The sequence below is a fragment of the Podarcis raffonei genome, chromosome 4 (assembly GCF_027172205.1).
Source record: "Podarcis raffonei isolate rPodRaf1 chromosome 4, rPodRaf1.pri, whole genome shotgun sequence".
Classification (NCBI taxonomy): Eukaryota; Metazoa; Chordata; class Lepidosauria; order Squamata; family Lacertidae; genus Podarcis; species Podarcis raffonei.
The window spans coordinates 34,667,090-34,686,414 of record NC_070605.1 but is presented as its reverse complement, the minus strand read 5'-3'; the positions used below and the strand labels follow the sequence as shown (position 1 = coordinate 34,686,414).

Genomic DNA, 19,325 nt, shown 5'->3' with positions numbered 1-19,325 from the left:
AGCATTGCAAGTGTCTCTTCGTACATTACAACAGTTCCCACCCCATTCTGAAACACTAGATGCACCATTCATTGTAAGCAGCGCAGCCATAAACGGATGTTCTTCAATCAATTTTCTTAAAGTCCATGCTTAAAAACAGAATGGAACAAAGTGAGTTAGGGTGGCCATTTACACCTCACCAAAAAGGGAGGATAAAGGTTATGCAAAAAATGCATAGGGTGTGTACAGATGAAAATTTAGACGTAATTCCTCATAATTTAAATAGTAGTACAATGCATCTCACTACAGTGGGGAACACTGGCCAGGATTCCCATGGGCTTTCTCTGCAGGTGGTTAAATACTGATGGGCAATTCAAGGCCCCTGCAATCCCTTCTTATGATTCCTTATCTTTAAAATGGACTTGGATCAGCAAGCCCTTCAACTAAAAGGCCCGTCCTCTGAAGTAAGACACACGGATACAACTCTTGAAACAGTTGGTTTATGGTCTCTTTCTTAGTGAAAGAAGTAAGTACCATTTACTTAATAGTTTTACCTATCCTTTTCAGGTGTGGACTCTCACAGGTAATTTCCAAAGAACTAGAAAGTGGTGAGCTGATAAACCAGTCTCCCAGTCCTAACTGCTGGCTCTTGTGTTGACCTCCTCCTCCTAAGGTAAAAAGCAAAAGGAGGACCTAGACTGACAATTATTTTAAAGGGTTGGATACCAGAAGTTAGTATTGTAACCAAGGGAGCTGATCTCTGGGAATCCCACATGACACAACCACCTCGGCACAGAAATTTATACCCTGTTTCCTCCAAAACCTTCCACACAAACTAACTCTTTCCTGTTCCCGTATCTAAGAGAGAATTAATGGCTTTGCTTTTATCGCTCATCATCTCACCTTGGAGAACACAAAGTTGCCCTGCAGCATACGAACGAGCGTCATTTTCATACTTGCTACCCTCCAGTCATCCGGGAAGTTTACATAGTTGTGCAACCCATAATAAAACCTGTTACAAAAGTCCTAACCATACCACTGGTGCGTACAATTATCTCCTGAACAGTGTGTGCCCTAAAAGCAGTGAGAGGTCAGATGCAAGACTCAAAGAAAAGCAAACACTTCAGAGAAGTGGAAACAGTGTTGCGCTAAAGGCTGTGGTTAATCCCGTAAATGCTAGGAAATAATACTGAAACCTAGTTGGGAAAATTTCAGGGTTGAATCCCCCAAATAATAAAACTGCTAAAACAGAAATGGAGGACAGATAGTGGGCACGGTCTACAACAGCAGCTTTTAGCACCTTTGAAAAGTAAAGCAGGAATGCTTGCCACAACCTGAATTCTGCTATCAGGTGCCTATCTGACAAGTGATGCTCTTTCATGCCTCAGCACAGGCATGAGGCACTTCAAGACCAAGGGGCCAAATGAAACCATCTCTCTTTGGCCCTCAGGAATCTCCACAAGCCACATCTCTCTCCAGGTCACACCATTCACCATTCCTGCTCTGCACTCTCCTCAAATGCTTGCCTGGATGAAGGATGGATAGCTGAGTATATGTGCAGAACCTCCTGACTTTTAACGTAGTCTATGTACAAAGGTAGAGACGCGGGTGGCGCTGTGGGTTAAACCACAGAGCCTAGGACTTGCCGATCAGAAGGCTGGCGGTTCGAATCCCCGCAACAGGGTGAGCTCCTGTTGCTCACCCTGCGGTCCCTGCTCCTGCCAACCTAGCAATTCAAAAGCACGTCAAAGTGCCAGTAAATAAATAGGTACTGCTCTGGTGGGAAGGTAAACGGCGTTTCCGTGCGCTGCTCTGGTTCGCCAGAAGCGGCTTAGTCATGCTGGCCACATGACCCGGAAGCTGTACGCCGGCTCTCTCGGCCAATAAAGCGAGATGAGCGCCACAACCCCAGAGTCGGCCACGACTGGACCTAATGGTCAGGGGTCCCTTTACCTTTACCTATGTACAAAGGTAAGAGCCACAACCATTGCTCCACCCCCTTTTGCATGTGGCCCCACCCACCCCTGAAATGTTTACCTTAGAAGTGTGCCTATAAGAGATTGTGACTCCTCTGGCTAAAAAATCTTTCCCCATTCCTGCCTCAGAGGAATTTAAGGCAGGATTACAGCACTATTCCACCAAGGATGATTGCACTTCTTCAAACTGTATGAATTCCCACAGGTCCATCCTGCCCACAAATCCAGCAACTGATGGCAGCTACTCTCAGCCCTGGCAAATCTGCACTATCCATCTACCTAGCCATTGCTGCTCCTACCACCTAGTCAATTTCTTCAGTGCTAGGTGCTCCTTCCTATACATGCAGGCCTGAAACATCCTGGATTGCTCTAGAAGGGACTGTACTTCAAACTTGCACCAGTCCCCCCATCCACTGAGTTGTAAAGGGCAATGAGGGAATATCCTGAAAGCTGGAAAACCATGGCGGTCATGGTGATGTGGAGGCCCACTTTCCTGAGCTGCAGACCCTGGAGATAACAGGGTCTACAGCAAGGGGGAGCATGTGTCCCACATGCCTTCTCTAGATTACAGTTCCTACACAAACAGAAGGAGTTAAGTATTCAGCTAACCCGTATGTAGAGAAAAACCCAACAAAAGTTTTGGGTTAGTTTATTTTTAAGGCTTTTGGGATTTGTGGGAGAGGGCACGCTAGGGATGCTTCATTTCAGAAGCCCCAATTCTACAACAGGTGGATTTTGTCAATTCTTAAGCTTGCACCCTTTAAAAGTATCAAAAGATATTTCAAACATGTTATCGAGGGTATCACAAATATACATACAACTGTGGGTTAAACCACAGAGCCTAGGACTTGCCGATCAGAAGGTTGGCGGTTTGAATCCCCGTGACGGGGTGAGCTCCCGTTGCTCGGTCCCTGCTCCTGCCAACCTAGCAGTTCAAAAGCACATCAAAGTGCAGGTAGATAAATAGGTACCGCTCTGGTGGGAAGGTAAACGGCATTTCCGTGCGCTCTCTGGTTCGCCAGAAGTGGCTTAGTCATGCTGGCCACATGACCTGGAAGCTGTACGCCGGCTCCCTCGGCCAATAAAGCGAGATGAGCGCTGCAACCCCAGAGTCGGTCACGACTGGACCTAATGGTCAGGGGTCCCTCTACCTTTTTATGGAATAGAGAACTTGATGCCCAATGGTCTGACTTCTACTCCACAACTAAATCATTATCCTCCAAAGAGATTCAGGTGGGAGTTATTGGACACGGTACATTTCCAGTCATCTGTGACCCAAAATGGAAGGAAATTATCAGATAAAAGCCTCTAGAATACACTATTAAAAAGCCAGCCAGTCCTGTTCTGAGGTAGCAGCTGCAGATATGCCTGCAATTCACCAATTGCCATTTCTGGCAGGTCATTCTGGCACTTTTATTGTACTGAATCAGAACAATATATCCAACTTTTATTGAGTTGTAATTCCAGAGTCTTAGAATTCCTAAGGGACTGTCCACTTTAAAAATAAATGAGAACCAACACACTCCTTTTGTCTACCATGCCTGTTCTATACAAAAGTGTGAACCTGTTCGGAGCCACTCCAACCCCTTTTAGCTGCTGGAGGGCTACCTCAACATTAATATCTCACATTTCCTCCAAGGAACACAGGGCACCATATACACTTTCTCTTTCCTCTATTTTATGCTCACAACCACATTGTGAGGTATGTTAGGCTAAGAGAGAGTGACTGGCCAAGGTCACTCAGAGAGATTAATTGCCAAGTGGGGATTTGCCATCCCAAGTAAAAGTTTAACCTGTACAGCTACATGAAGTAGAAAATTACTTCAGGAAGGAAGGAAGGAAGACGTAAGATTCTCAGGATTCTAATATGCATTTGTAAAGTGTACAAAAGGTTTTTGGAGACTGCATGAATCCAGAACAGATCATGCATAATCAGTTTTGCCCAAGTTTGGTTTGTAAAGTTTCCTCAGAATGCTTATACAAGAAAGCATGGGTAAAACAAAGAAACTGTGATACTTAGAATGCAAAAAAAAACCCCCACCACCATTCTCTCTCGTACAAGTTGTGAAGAAGATGATTTTCATGCCTTAACCACACACTCAACTTGAAGAAATACTATGAAACAAAACTGCTGCATTAATTAACATTGTCTAACGAGCACATACATTGTTAGAACAGTTGCACTCATATTTTATTTATTCTAAATATTACATGCATTTTTCTACTTGAAAGTACGAAGTAGTTAACAAGATTGAAAACATGACAAAAATCCACATGAAGCAATAAAATTACTCCACGCACTATAAAAAGCAAAGGAACAAAAACAAGTGCACACATAAACCAGCAAACAGTGAACCAAAGTAATAGAAGAAATCAGTAAGAAGTGTATCTCTTAGCATTTCTGCAGGCTATTTCCTAGATATTTTCTTTTTATTATTTAAAGGTGAGGTCCTAAAAGATGATATGAGGAAACCTGTAGATCATACGAGCTGTATGTTTGAACATGAAATGAGATGGAAAGTTTCATGTCTACTGCCTTACCAGCACTCAAAATGCCCCTCTTCACTAAACAGCAAAAGCATTTTGTGTGGGATTTTGCCCCTAGTAAATGGCTGTATTGCAACAGCAGCATCACCAAATGACAGGGAGAAACAATGGCCCTGTTCTTAATTATTTAAAGAGAGGAAATGTGGTACGAAGGACCAGCCTGTGATAAACAGGATGCTGCTACTTTAAATAATTGATTCTCCTGTTTTACAAATGACGGCCCTCTGAAAAGGTGAGTTAAATTCCAAACTGCTAAAAGGTTGGCTGGATAGTCACCCAGAAGTTAATATGTAACAGAACCCTTAGGCTGTAATCCTATGCCTACTTACCTAAAAGGAAGCCCAACTGAACTCAATGGAACTTACTTCTGAGAAGACAATTACAGCATTGCACTGCAACGGAATACTAGGTCAAGAAAATGTAGGCTTGCAGCCATTTTTATACATTGTATAGTTAAACATTCTCACACTTTATAGTTTTTTATTGCAAATAAACCACAGTGCAGTGAAAATTTAAACTTGCATCTTTCAATAAATTTGAATTTTTGTGATTCTGCATTTTATTGCAGATTTTATAATGAGAAAACAAATTACGTATAGCAACAGTGATAGAATGAGCAACATCATATCCCAGCTTTCATTTGGGGGGGGGATTGCCAACTCTCAGTAACGTAGAGACATATATTCAGAATTTCCATTTATTTATGTGTATTTATGTTTAGCTCACCCTATCGCAATGAAAGTTAAATGAGGGAGGTTCAGAAATGTTGCTTAGGGCTTCTGCTAGGCCAGGAAAATGTTTAACCTGGGTGGGGGGAGTCCAAATGAACAGCTGCTCCCCCTTTTCGTATCACAAATCTGTTTCTGAAATGCCTTTCCATTTCAAAGGCATTTTATCATGCAGCATCACTCAACAGCCAGCCAGCCTTTGCTCCTGCACCCCACTACAGGTCCATTCAAAAGTAAAACCCATTGAGTTCAGGGTCTCTTACACCCAGCAGGTCGATTTAGGACTGCACAGCTGGCTTCCCTGCATAGGGTGCCAAACAGAGAGGGCATCATCCTGCCTCCTTCCCAAAGCGTAGTTAGTGCTTTCCCAGCTTTGGGAAGGAGACAGGAGAGCTCCAGGACCCTGCCAAAGCTTTACACTTCCTTCCCAAAGCTGAAGGCCTTGCCTAGCCAGCTTTGAGAAGGTGATGTGAGGGTAGGGGCAGGGAAGGCATCAAATTTTGGCCTTACACAAGATGCCATATTCCCAAGGTCCACCCCTGCTCCCAGGTATAGGATGTCAGCCTTCAACTGATAAAAGCTTACTATTTTTCTTTAAATATTTGCCCAAAGGTTGATTCGGTAAAATACGTGATGTGAAGAGGGCTTACTTGCTGTTAAGTTGTTTTACATCTCTCATATATAGGCAGGTGAAACATAATTGGTGGAGTTGGAATTGGACACTCACTCCGCGTCGCAAAATTTATCAGGGCATATCATACAGGCTTTGGCACTGTTTCATATGATGAATGCAACCAAGCACACTTTCATTCCAAATTACGTATTTTAAATCAGAGGCAAGTACCATACAAGAACAAGTTGTTTCTACAGAGGAAGCAAAGCAGATGAGCTGTAAAAACGTCACATTCAGCACTCAGAACCTTTAACGTCAACATTCATCACTGAGCATGCTTCAAACTTGGCTAAAGTAAGTACATTATAACACTATGAAAAGGTGTGAGCAGTGGTTCAGGCAAAGGACTCCAAAGGACCTGGGCACTGGCAAACATCACTGATGAAAACTGTAAAAGGTAAAGGTAAAGGTACCCCTGCCTGTACGGGCCAGTCTTGCCAGACTCTAGGGTTGTGCGCTCATCTCACTCTATAGGCCGGGAGCCAGCGCTGTCCGCAGACACTTCCGGGTCACGTGGCCAGCGTGACAAGCTGCATCTGGTGAGCCAGCGCAGCACACGGAACGCCGTTTACCTTCCCGCTGGTAAGCGGTCCCTATTTATCTACTTGCACCCGAAGGTGCTTTCGAACTGCTAGGTTGGCAGGCGCTGGGACCGAACAACAGGAGCGCACCCCGCCGCGGGGATTCGAACCGCCGACCTTTCAATCGGCAAGTCCTAGGCACTGAGGCTTTAACCCACAGCGCCACCCGCGTCCCAGATGAAAACTGTTACAGTGTGCTAAACTGTTACAGTGTGCTAAATGTACAGAACAAGGAGTGCTGGCACACACAAAGCTCAGAGGCCAAACTGCTCTGCTTTGGGAGATTCCAATAACTAGCATTTTGCATTTCTACAAAGCGAGGTAGTGAATCGTGGCACCAGCACTCCTTGTCACATTTACATTCATTTCACAATTTCTCTTCCTACTCATCCTTCAGTCCCCAAATACAATTGCCCTTCTGGTGACCATGATTCAGGAAGCACTGGTTCCTCCTGCTATTTTGAAAAACAAAAACTGATCACATGAAAATGAGCTGACACAGACACACTCTGGGGGTCTGAGCTTCTACAATGATTCTTTTGGAGTAAAATACAATAAATCATTAAACAAATGGCTACTTACCATGGAGTGCATGTAAGCACTTTGTGAACCTGTAATCTGAACATTACCACCATTTTACTTCCATTGATTATTAATTAAAGTAAGGATATTTAGTAATTTTTTCCTCTCCATTAGACGGGATGGATTTATTTTTTTAAAAAAAACCTGGTCTGCCATGCAGTTACACTGACACTGTGGTAAGCTGGCACTTAAATGGACCTAGTTGTCTCTGCGTACTACAAACTTCCTCCAAATCCTGCTTCATCTTAAAGGTGGCTTGGTGAAATCTACTGCAGAGCTTCTGGCCTGGAATGCATTTAAGAGCACACACTGTTCTCCCTCCCACCACCATCTCAAGCATGGATCTACACAGCTCTACCACAATCTGTCCCCGTGTCACAACAGCTGTGCTGATATAGCAACAGTTTTTAAAACGCTAGCTTATTTCAAGGATGGCAAGGAGCGTCTCCCTTCATTTTACGCATACTTGTGGCATATCCTGAGCGCAACATATTAATGACAGTTGTTGGAATATGCCTGAAAAGAAAACTTCTCATGGTTCCAATCTGCTGCATGGAGCAGCTGTTTGGAGCAGGTGGGGAATTTTTTTTGGGGGGGGTCTATATGAACTGTCTTGCTATAGGAATCCAATTGGCATAGTTCAGCATATGAAACTGGGCCAGATTACTGAAATCTTGCTATATGTTGTTTTACTTCTTATAAAATTACACCAAGGGCTTTTCCATTTAATGAATTTTCTGCTAACAGAACTTGAAATCTAGCCTCACAGACTACTGGTTTACAATAGCACATGAGAAATTTGCAATCCAATTAGATCATTCCCTCTTTGGGAAGAAGAGTTTGCATTATCGGGTTTGCCGAGAGTTCGGAAAACGAAACTATGGAGAACACCGCTGAGACTGTGGATTACTATTGTTATTATTACTGTACCGTTTATCATATTTACTGAGGTGACACAATCGCTCCTGAGTGCCCTCTCCCACTTTGTGGAGCTCGCTTGGCTCCCTAGTATACTCTAGCACTTAAGAGTGAGAAAACAAGTGGGAAGGCGGCTCAAATGCAAGTGGAAGAAAACGCCAGTGAAATGCAATCAAATAATGGTGAGGGTTCATCACTTAGCCTACTTAGTTGCAGTGAAGGCAGCAAAGAAGGCTTACTTTGCTGCCTCCATTGCATCCTCATTGTGACATCCAGCAGAACTTTTCCAGGTAGTTTGGAAAGCATTTTGAGAATAGAATCGTTTGCATCTGCCAGGACCTTGACTCCACTGTTACAGCAGATGAATCTTGAGAAGTGTTTAGAGCACTGACTAGTCCTGTTATGTTGGATGAGTTCCAATTACTAAGGATCGAGAATGTGGACAAGGTGCTTGGATCATTCAGGGCAACCACTTGCACTCTGGACCCTTGCCTCTCTTGACTGATAAAAACTAGCAGCAGGGATATCTGGCTGAGCCAGGGAGGTGATGAACGCCTCCTTGCGAGAGGAGGTGGTCTTTGCCTGCTTAAAGGAGGCAATGGTAAAATCACTCCTCAAGAAACCCTCCCTAGATTCAGAAAATCTATGTAACAACCGGCCAGGTGCCAATTTCTCTTTCTTGGACAAGGTTTTGAGTGAGTGGTCACAGATCAGATCCAGGCAACTGATTTTCTAAATCCTTTTCAATCAGGGTTTAGGCCCGGTTTTGGCACAGAAATTGCTTTGGTTGCCCCATATGATGACTTCTGTTGGGAGAGAGGCAGGGGAAATGTGTCCCTGTTAATACTCCTCAATCTCTCAGCAGCTTTCAATACCATCAACCATGGTATCATTCTGGAACAGCTGTCCCAGTTAGTGAGGAGGTGTCACCACTTTGTGGTGCTTCTGGTCCTACTTGGATGGTCATTTCCAGATGGTGATGCTTGGGGCGTGCTCTTTTGTCCCACTGAGCCTTCAATGAGGAGTTCCTCAGGGTTCTGAATGCAATGCAACACTGAACCTGCAGCTCTCCAAATGTAGTTAAGACTCCAACTCCCATCAATTCTCAATTATTTGCCATGCTGGCTGGGGCGGATGGGGGTTGGAGTGCAAGTCTGGAGGACTTCTGGTTCCCCAACTCTGATCTACAGAAACATTTTTGACTAAAGACAGATGGATATAATGGCATTTGTTTCCTTCAAGAGTGACTTTATCAGGGGTAACTGACCTATAGCTCTCCAGACGTTGCTAGACTCCAACTCCCATCAGCCCCAGTCAGCATGGTCAATAGTGAGAAATGATGGGATCTGTAAGCTAGCAACATCTGGCCTATATGTACTCCCCATAATGTGTAGAAAAATCTTTAAAAGTGTGCATACATCAACTCAGTATTGGTGTGCTTTTGCATAGTTAAAAGAAAAAAAGATTAGCTGACACTGTATCTGGAACCCACTTCACAATTACAACTTTTCAAGGTTAATTGTGACTGCACTTAATTCAAAGTTCAGTTATGTGCCTTAAAAAAACATCAAAGAAGGAAGTTGCTCAAAAATGTTACTGCAGACACCAATATATTCTGATATATAATAATTATAGCCCTTTATTCAGTAAGCTGAAGAGGACTTTGCAATAGGTGTGTTACTGCTTTAGCTCCACTAACGCAGGAGAAAAACAGCAATTCAGTTTTTATGAATGAAATGGGCTTAATTATGGGACAGCCAATAGCTTTTTTAATTCCTTCCTTTTTTTCCTGGCTCAAATCAGTCATGTGAGGGTTATTGATTAACTTCACTGTGCTTAGTGAAGGTATTTTCAGAAGGCAGAAGAAGCGTAAAGTCCAGGGTCAAACAATAAAGGAAGAGTCACTGACAATGAAAATTTCTCTCCCGTCGGAAAGTATAAGAGGCCAATATAAAATAAAATATGACCCACAGGTCTCCTGGATGTGCCATTTCAGGATGCAGTTGGGTGGATTCAATGCTTGAATGCTCTTCTTTGTAAAAGAAAACCATGCACAAAGAAAACCCTCCTGTCAAGAGTAAGGTGAAGCTAGAATGTTTCTCCTCAACTTGCTAGTTTTCAACAGACAACATTTTTTGTGTGTCACGTGGATAGTAAAGGATTTACCTACCAGCAACCCAAAGTAGTACAGTCTCAGGAGATTTCTACAATAAAAGTATACAGGAGCTAGTCCTACAACATACCTCAACTTACTGTTGCTATATTGATTACTCTCTGGGAGCACCTTCTATCTATAAATAAAATATCACCACCAACCTTCACCACCAAGTAAATGGTGCATTTCCTGCTGGATCACTGGCATTTCAAGTGTTTCCTGAGATCACATTCCAGTTTATTATATCAAATATTGGACAAACAGGATGTGTCAAGGTGGCCACAGATCCTAGCTCTCTCTTTTTAAACTTAAGTCAGTCAAATGATGCCCCTGGAGAAGGTAATGTTTAATTTCCAGAAACACCTGTACTGAAAAGGAAATGGTACCTTTTTCTGTACAATTGTCCCCCAAATGGAAAAGGAAGGGACGCTGTTTCCCAACCCAGGGGCATTTGAGGTTTCTATTGACAGTGTTGTACATCAGTTCAATTGGCAGCTTTTTTTTTACTGGCTTAATTAGGTTAAAAAGAACAAATGAACAATTGCCTAGGCTGCCTCATAGTAAGAATCCCAACTGGCCTCTACCACCTGAAGTGAATGGTGATCCCACCCTATTCTTGTTGAAATTCATTTGATTGGAGGGGGCTGGAATTGAGGTAATTGAATTGAATTGGTATAATTAATGGAAGGGAAATTGATTTTGGAACCAAGTCTGGCTCATCTGGAAGGAAATTAACCAGTTAAGAACTGAAATGTGTGGTTTGGGATGAGGTTCTAATTTAATAATTGATTTGGATGGGCAATTAATTGGCTTGCCTTTTGTGAAATGTAAATTGTAGTAATGATTTTTAAAATGTGCATATATACATAGACATTAACATATTTAAATTGCTAATTTATTCTGTTTATTTTATGTAAACTGCTTAAGAGTTTGTTTGTTTTTACAATTAAGTGGTGCACAAATCCCATTAAATAAATGTAAGTAAACACAGGCAACTCTCGATTTACACACATCTGATTGAGGGGCGATTGTGCTTGGAAGTGACCCTAAGACATCACTAAAAGGGTGGATTGGGGGCAGGGCAGAGCGCCTTATATGGGGAGAATGCAATTGCGCTCATGTACTGCTTGTGGACTAACCATGATCCTTTGGTTGGTCCCTGGGAGAAGAGGATGCTTGGATGGGCCTTTGGTTTGATCCAGCAGGGATTCTTACAGCTGCTATTCCGAGGGCAAAACATACAGGCAACATACAACTGCAACTGAACTTCTCAAAACAGCAGGAGATTCATGACCAGCTCTCTCCTATTGCTGTATCAAGTTTGGCCCAGAGACTGCCCTCAGGATATTGAAATGTGATACAGTTTACACAGAACCGCTCCTCCTTATTGTCTTTCCAAACTGAAGTGGGGACAGGAAGAGAGATTATGGTGGGAAAAGAACATCAAAGGGTTTTTAATTACATTTCTGGGTCATGTCACTCTAATTCCCACGACGAGAACATTCAGTTGAGAGCGTTCCTTTCCTGCTTGCTCTGAAGAGTTGCACCACAGCAAGTCTCTTACTGCTACAGCACCTTATGACAGAGTACTTTAGCATCTAATGTTAACCAAATCAACATTGCTGCTGCACAACAGCTATTTATCTGGATATGTATCCTTCTCTATCCCAACTACACTGGGCAGCTAAGAGAGGTTTGTTGTATACATGGGTCTAGTATTATTATTTGCGTTCATATATCCAGTAACTTTTGACTGAAAAAATAAATAAATCCAGAGTGGTTCACAAATAAAAGTACGACACACAGCATAGCAACAACAAATAATATAAGATTATGCATTAACATGACAAAAAGGTATTATAAACTCAAAATAGCAGCAAGGTAACAGAGGTTCAACAACTCAAAGTGTGGCAAGAACCTATTTAAGCAATATAATGAAGACCCAAAAGCCTAGGTCAATAGGTGCCACTGGTACTGACGTTCTGATAACATCTGATGCACCTCCAGAGGCAGAGAATTCCACAGGTACTTAAGCTCAAGCTGTTTAGGGCCTTCTTTGTCAACATCAACATCTTAAATTGAGTTTGGAAATATTTATTTATTTTTATTATTATTATTTATATTATTTATATTAATATTATTATATACCCCACCCATCTGACTAGGTTTCCCCAGCCACTCAGGGCAGCTTCCAGCACAGATAAAAACATAATAAAATGTCAACCAGTACAGTTCATGCAGAACAGGTACAACAATCTTCCAAGTTAGCATGCTGTTCAGGGCAGCATTCTGCACCAGATGCAGTCTCTGAACAGTCTTCAAGGATAGCCCCACTTAGAATAAATCTAGACAGGAGGTTTCCAGTTCATTTATCACTGTGGCAAAGTTATCCCCCTTCAGGAATGGCTAGAGCTGGAAATGGACACTCCTAACCCAGTTGCATAAACCAGACTTCAATCTTTCTTCCCACAGTCTCTCACACACAGGGCGTTAAGTCTTTCATTATCACTTTAGATATGTCTAATAGGAAGACTATTAGCTTGTGATAATGTCGAAATGTGCTTTCCACATAAAGTATCGGGATTGTTGGGCAAACACCCATACTCACAAGAGTGTGGAAGATATTTTTGGAGGCCACCATGCCAGCAGCAACAGAATGTCTCAGAACAGAGTCTCTTATTCCCCTTAATTTTGTCAGTGAGATGTTTTGCTTACCAATTCCCCACCTGCTAAAATACCTATTTTTTTGCAGTTCTTCACAACCCAGTTCATAAGTAGTGTCAACATTTTGAATAGAGGAATGAAAACATTGCATGGATCCACCATCTCTTAACGAGTTAACTTCACTATTTTCAGTTTGCCCATATTATGTTGCAACATATTTTTAAGTATACTTAATCCGTTCACAATATGCAGATGAAGGGCTAAAACAAGGCTGCAATCTCAAGCATATTTACTGAGAAGCAAGCCCAACTGAAAGTAGGGCTTGTTTCTGATTATACCTGCTTGTGATCAGGCTGTCAGAGATAAAAACTATAGAGATGTTAGTTCCAGTGGTATAATTAAGATTTACTCCCTCCTCATCAAAGAGTATAGAAATTGCTAATATAAAAATATGTTCTAAGCTTCCAAAAATTACCACTAAAATTTGTTTATATACCTGGCTTTTATATATACTGGTGCCATCAACTCCTCTACAGTTAATGGTCTGTAGTGTGTGTTTTTAAATCAATCAAAACCAATATTAATATTGTCTGACTTTTAAAAATAAGTAAAACGGTAGCCTTATACCATACTGGGGCAGAGAGGAGAAGGAGATCGGGATTTGCAGCTTTCTATGCAAATTCCTTAGGCAACCCAGTTTTGCTGGAGTAGAAGTACAGTGGTACCTTGGTTCTCAAACTTAATCCATTCCGGAAGACCTTTCTAAAACCAAAGCGTTCCAAAACCAAGGTGCGCTTTCCCGTAGAAAGTAATGCAAAATGGATTAATCCGTTCCAGACTTTTAAAAACAATCCCTAAAACAGCAAATTAACATGAATTTTCCTATCTAATGAGACCATTGATCCATAAAATGAAAGCAATAAACAATGTACTGCAGTCACACAATCAATCAATCAGTAGCAGAACTGGGTTCCACACAGTCACAAAAACAAAACAAAAAGAGCTGTAAAAACAAAAACACAAAATAAATAGCAAAAACAGACAGACCTCAGCATAACACTCAAAATGGAAGTGTAGCACTCAAATCGGAAGTGTAACACTTAAAACGGAGCACGCTCAGCTTCCAAAAAAAGTTCGCAAACCGGAACACTTACTTCCAGGGTTGCAGTGTTTGGGTTCCAGGTTGTTTGAGTACCAAGGCGTTTGAGAACCAAGGTACCACTGTACTAAGAACATTATGGATGAAGCCAAAAGCCACAATCAAATGGCTTTGATAAAACTGGCCGCCACTAACCACCTTGTAACCTGAGGCCACAGAAGAAGAACACTAGATGTGCATCCGAGTGCAGGGGTTTCAAATCACTGACTGCAAGTGCCAGGGAATCGGAAGGCAGCGTTCAGTGCGCCATTGCATTATTAATGTGAAACTGATAAGACATCCACTGCAACTGCTGAATAAGGTCCAATTGCCAGGCGAGAAGTAACCAGTACACAAAGTGCTTTGATGGCATTAAAGCTGCATCAATGGGTGACTGAATTACAGAATGGCAACAGAGTATTGTGCCTATGTTATTAAAAAGAAATGCAAAGCAAGGGCTCACGCTATTTGCATGTGGCAAAGCACTATCACCCCCACATTGCATTAATTAAATCATTCAATTTCTTTATCACCCTTCATCCAACGATCACAGGGCGGTTTAAAATATAAAAACACAAAATGCATATCATAATAACAAACAAAAACATGTGTTATTCTGTATGACTGTTGCCCTTTCCTCACCAACTTGTTCTAAAAGGCAAACGCAACATCCAAACTTCAGATAAATGCTGATATATTACAATTACACTGAAAAGAAGTCACATTCTGACACAGAATATGCTCTTTGCAGCAGAGCAGGCCAATGGTTTGCAAGCCACAAAGGTGCAATTGTTAATACTCTGTCTTTGACCCATATTGATTTACTGCATATTGATAGCATCCGTATGTCAGGGACTGGGCAGAGGAATGGTGGAGACCACCTCCCCAGCCTGACCCTTCCAGAGAAGAGGAAGACAGTTCAGAATTTCAACAGGGCTTTCAACAGGGAAGTCACAGCTCAGAGGAAGATGAGGGGGAAAGTTGGGAAATAATGGGAGAGGAGGAGAAGGCAGAGCCAGAGCAGCAGATGGCTGACAGGTTATCACTGGAAAGCAATCCAGACCCACCATGTCCCAGAACCTGGCGAGCCTTAAAAGTAGGAGAGCAAAGAGCTTGAAGACAGACAGCACTAAGCGCCACCCATAGAGGGGGTGATGCTGAAGACAAATGAGGAAGTAGGGGAGAAGGGGGGGTGGAGATTCACTCGGGACAACGCCCTTATCCAAGAGGCTGTGTTCCAAGCCTCTCTCTGTAAATATAGAATAAAAAGCAGATGGTAAGAACTTTTCCTTGTCTGTACGTTCCTGGCAACCGGCTGCGGGAGTTGCTTACAGCCGCCTGACACCGTATGATCTAGAATCACCCCTGCTGCTGAAAGAATAGTCAAAAGAGCCATGAAGGTTGACATTATCCAAGGCAAAGGCTTATGGTAGCACATCAAACTGCTTAGAGATCTTTATTACAGTAAGCATTATAAAAGTTTTATAAATCAATTGTGTTTATGCTTCAGATGAACTGCTACATCCACAGCCAAACATGCATCAGGGGTGAGTGGGGGATTTTACTACACACATACACAAAAATATGTAAAATCAGTCCTAATGAGTTCACCCTAGAGTAATTTACTTTAATAAAGTAATAAAAATCCAGTTTGTATATAAACGTTTACTCATTTATTATAGTGATTTATGGACCACCCTTCAATCTAATTCCCATGAAGGCTACAAAATGTAAGCCTTTAAAAACTCTTGCTGGAGAGTATTTTCAGCTTCTGCTATTACAGGCAGCAACCGATTAACGCACATCCAAATGATGCACAATCACTCCCAGTCACAAAAAGGGCAGAATGGGGGCGTAACTGGGGCGGGGCATGCTTATATGCATTCCACCAAGGTGCATGGGGGCTGGGAATGGAAATCCCATGCAAAATGTTCGCCAACTGTATTCAGAATTAATTCTCCATTTGCTTCAGTTGTTTATTGTCTAGTAATATAGTAAAAACTGTACAAGTAACTGCACATGATGCCGACTTCAACTAAAATTCCATTAAAATTATTGCCACCATTCATTATTATTATGTATTCCTTTATACCCCACATTTTCCCCTGACGGGACCCATGCAAAAAACATACCAAAAAATCATTAAGAAACAATTGAACATTGACAGAATTAGAACTACACACGTATATAAAATCTATTCAAACCGTACAAATAATCACAATAAAAACAGCACAGCACCAGACCTTCATTAAAAGCAGTCGGTTCCTAAAAGCCTATTGGAACAAGAAAGTATTCACCTGCCGGTGGAAGGACAACAAGTAGTGAGCCATTCTAGCTTCTCTAGGAAGGGAGTTCTAAAGTCTGGGAGCAGCCACTGAGAAGGCCCTCTCCCATATCCCTACCAAACGTGAAAGGCTTATAATTTTTTTTTAAATAGTAATTTTACTTCTGCTTAGCATCTCATTGTACAGCTCAAAACAGCTTCGCAGACTCCTTTAACATCCTATAATATAAAGATGCATCACTGAGCCTTACCTCCAAAAGACCATCCTCTGGAAGATCTGTGCAGTGAACAGCGTTTTGGATCTTGTTTTTACCAAAGATAGCACGGAGCGTGCCAGGACGCAGAAAACGAGCTATTTCCTGTGCAACATAAAAATATTAACAGGTGAAGAAAGTGGCTTGTTATGTGAAGATACAGAAATATATTCATAGAAGCATTTTATATAATAAAGAACTCTTTATGCACTATAGTACAGTGTTTACCAAAAGTAAAAGGGCTCAATCCTGACTTCCCCTTCACATATACAAAGAACTGTAAAATAATGAGGAAAAAAGTATCGTAGCAACAGACCAGAGAGAAGTAAAGTACCACTTAGGCCTTGCATTTAAGAATTCACCTGGTCACCGCAGGCAAGCAAATAAGAGTGGTCTCTCTGAGTTGTCTTGAACTTGGTGTTTCCACTAGGTCAAGGATTTCCACTTATGAAATAGAATTTCCTGTCCCTCTCTTCTCCTTGTGCATCCCCTATGCCACACCCCAAATCTGTTTCTGGGGGTTGGGGAAGCCAGAGTGCATGCCAGGAGAGGAGAGGGAGGGGAAGTTCCATTGCACAGCCAGAAGTCCTTTCACTAACTGAAGTACTTCTGTTGGCTATTGCCCTCTGCCATTCTACTTGGTTTCAATATGTTGGCCATGGGGAAAGAATCACCATGTTGTCTATGATGAACATATGGAAACCAAACAGGCTGGCAAACAAGGGATGGATACTTCCACCAATCTGCTCGACAGAAATCTTTTTTTTTTTTACTAGCCCAGTACCTAAATGAACTTCAATTTCTTTTTAGGTAAGAATGCTTCCCAAGATGGTGAGCAACAGTCTAGAATTCATAAGTGTCACCTTTTAGGCACCTAGAGCAGCAGGAACCTGGATTTTTTTCTAGTTGAGATTCCACCCGCATTTACAGCTTGAATATTTTTCTGATTTCCTCAAGTTTTTACATGCAATGGGAGGCAAGCCAACACTGTGCCACATACCAAAGGGATACTTAAATTAGACCACTGTACAAGACCAACATTGAATCCCCGGGCACCTTCAAATCTAACACTTTTATTGTAGTACATCAAACTGGTTGTCTTTATGGTGCCATAGAACGCTGGTTGTTTGTGTCGTATTTCTTATCAAAAACTAATATTCTGAAATTCATCACAGGTGCATGTTCTAACAATTAGCATTATGTAGCAAACAAGAATACTACATAGCAATAAGTACAATGCTTCTGCCATAGAACATTGCTATAATTTTAGATGGGCTAAAATGATACGTTTTACTTCAAGCTAGTTCAACATTATGCAAGAGAGGAGGATTTTCATCTCATGTTAAATATATAAAGTTAAAACTGATTCCTAATTCTTTAACTTCTGATCTCTATTTTCTCTGTCATAAAAGATATCCACAATGTTGTCAAAGGTTTGCTTCAGATCTTACTGTTGAGACCTATAACTCTTTATGTGTAGCACATTTCATTTTATTTTTCAATTTTGGGATAGAATAGACAGCTTTTGTGAGATCCAAATTGTGTGGACATTCACCAGTTGGAGATCATATTCTGAAATGGATAATGTAACAATGCTTTTTAGCGAATCCGATTTGGCTATGTGACAGCATTGTGAAAGAACAAATGGAGCCAATTCAGGGTGCGGAAAATGTTTCCTCATTGTAACAACCATTGAAAAATTGTTGGAACCTTTTGGTCTGCCAAAAATGATTGCAAGAAGTACTCCTCAATTTCAATCAGTCCTATGTGTCCGTTGTCATGTCATACACACTGCAGAACTATAAACCCTCCTACTAGCTTGCCAGTCTGAATGCTGAAATTCAAAAGTAAGCTCCAATTAGTAAGCCATGTGAAAACTGGGACATCTACATATCAACATTATCCATACATCTCATGCAGGCTCAAGCATGTGGGGGAGATGCTGCTCTGGATAATAAAAGTTTTTTTTAATAAAGTCTATAGAGCAGTTTTGCTAACAAAACAGACTGCTGCAGTGCAGAGGTTTTCCACCTTGCCATCAAAAAAGCACCTGTTAATATGTGCAAGTTTCTAAGCAGCATGTAAAGGAGGGTTCAAGTTATAAATTAAACTGCTTGCTTCTGGCATCAGCTGACAAAAGTGCAGCTGCAAGTCTGTACAAATTTATTGGAGAAGTGGAAGCTCCACTAAAAAAAAAAGGCAGAAACCAGTAATTGAACTGTAATTTTTCCTGATGGAGAGCAACTCAAGACTGAGGTGACAAATGAGCCAAGGTCTGTCTCTTCATTAAAGGCAATTGATTTAAATGGTAGCAACCATCCTTTTCAGAATATAATTTCCCATTCAATAACAAGTATAAGATTCCAAACCAGCTTTACAATCAGGCAATGCAAAAGACTACATGGTGCAATTAACTTTGGGGTGCATTTTGTAGAGGTTGTATTGTTTCAAAATCAAAGTACAATCATACATATAGAGAAGGTACATAGAAATATTACAGGGTCCCTGCTCATGGGGTGAGTACCTGTCAAATTCCTCTCTATTTGTGGGTGAGGCTTCATTTTTTAACGCTGCAAGAGAAACTACTGTGACTACTCCCAATTCTAGTCTAAAACTTCTGGAAGACACCAGGTTGGGCAAAGCTGCAGCAGAGAAAGTCTATCAGCATCAGACACCAAATGAAAAGTCCAGCGGGAAGAACACTTGTTCACAGTAAATCCCTTAGAAATGTTAAGAACTGTTTGTTCTTCGCTGTCTGTAAATTCTCTTGTAGCTATCTGACCTACATTTCAGGGATGATTTGAGAACAAGTAGGACAAAGATGAGACGGACATTTAGTTCATTAA

The 19,325-nt window shown here is 41.6% G+C and overlaps 1 protein-coding gene across 2 annotated transcripts in view; it reads right to left on the bottom strand.

Moving 5' to 3' along the window:
- The window catches only part of NME7 (NME/NM23 family member 7), a 68,996-nt gene that overhangs the window by 982 nt on the left and 48,689 nt on the right, over positions 1–19,325 (bottom strand). For both annotated transcript variants that reach the window (XM_053386149.1, XM_053386150.1), the window contains exon 11: positions 16,477–16,584. In XM_053386149.1, the coding sequence (XP_053242124.1) occupies positions 16,477–16,584 (108 nt within the window). The remainder of the gene's footprint in view (positions 1–16,476; positions 16,585–19,325) is intronic.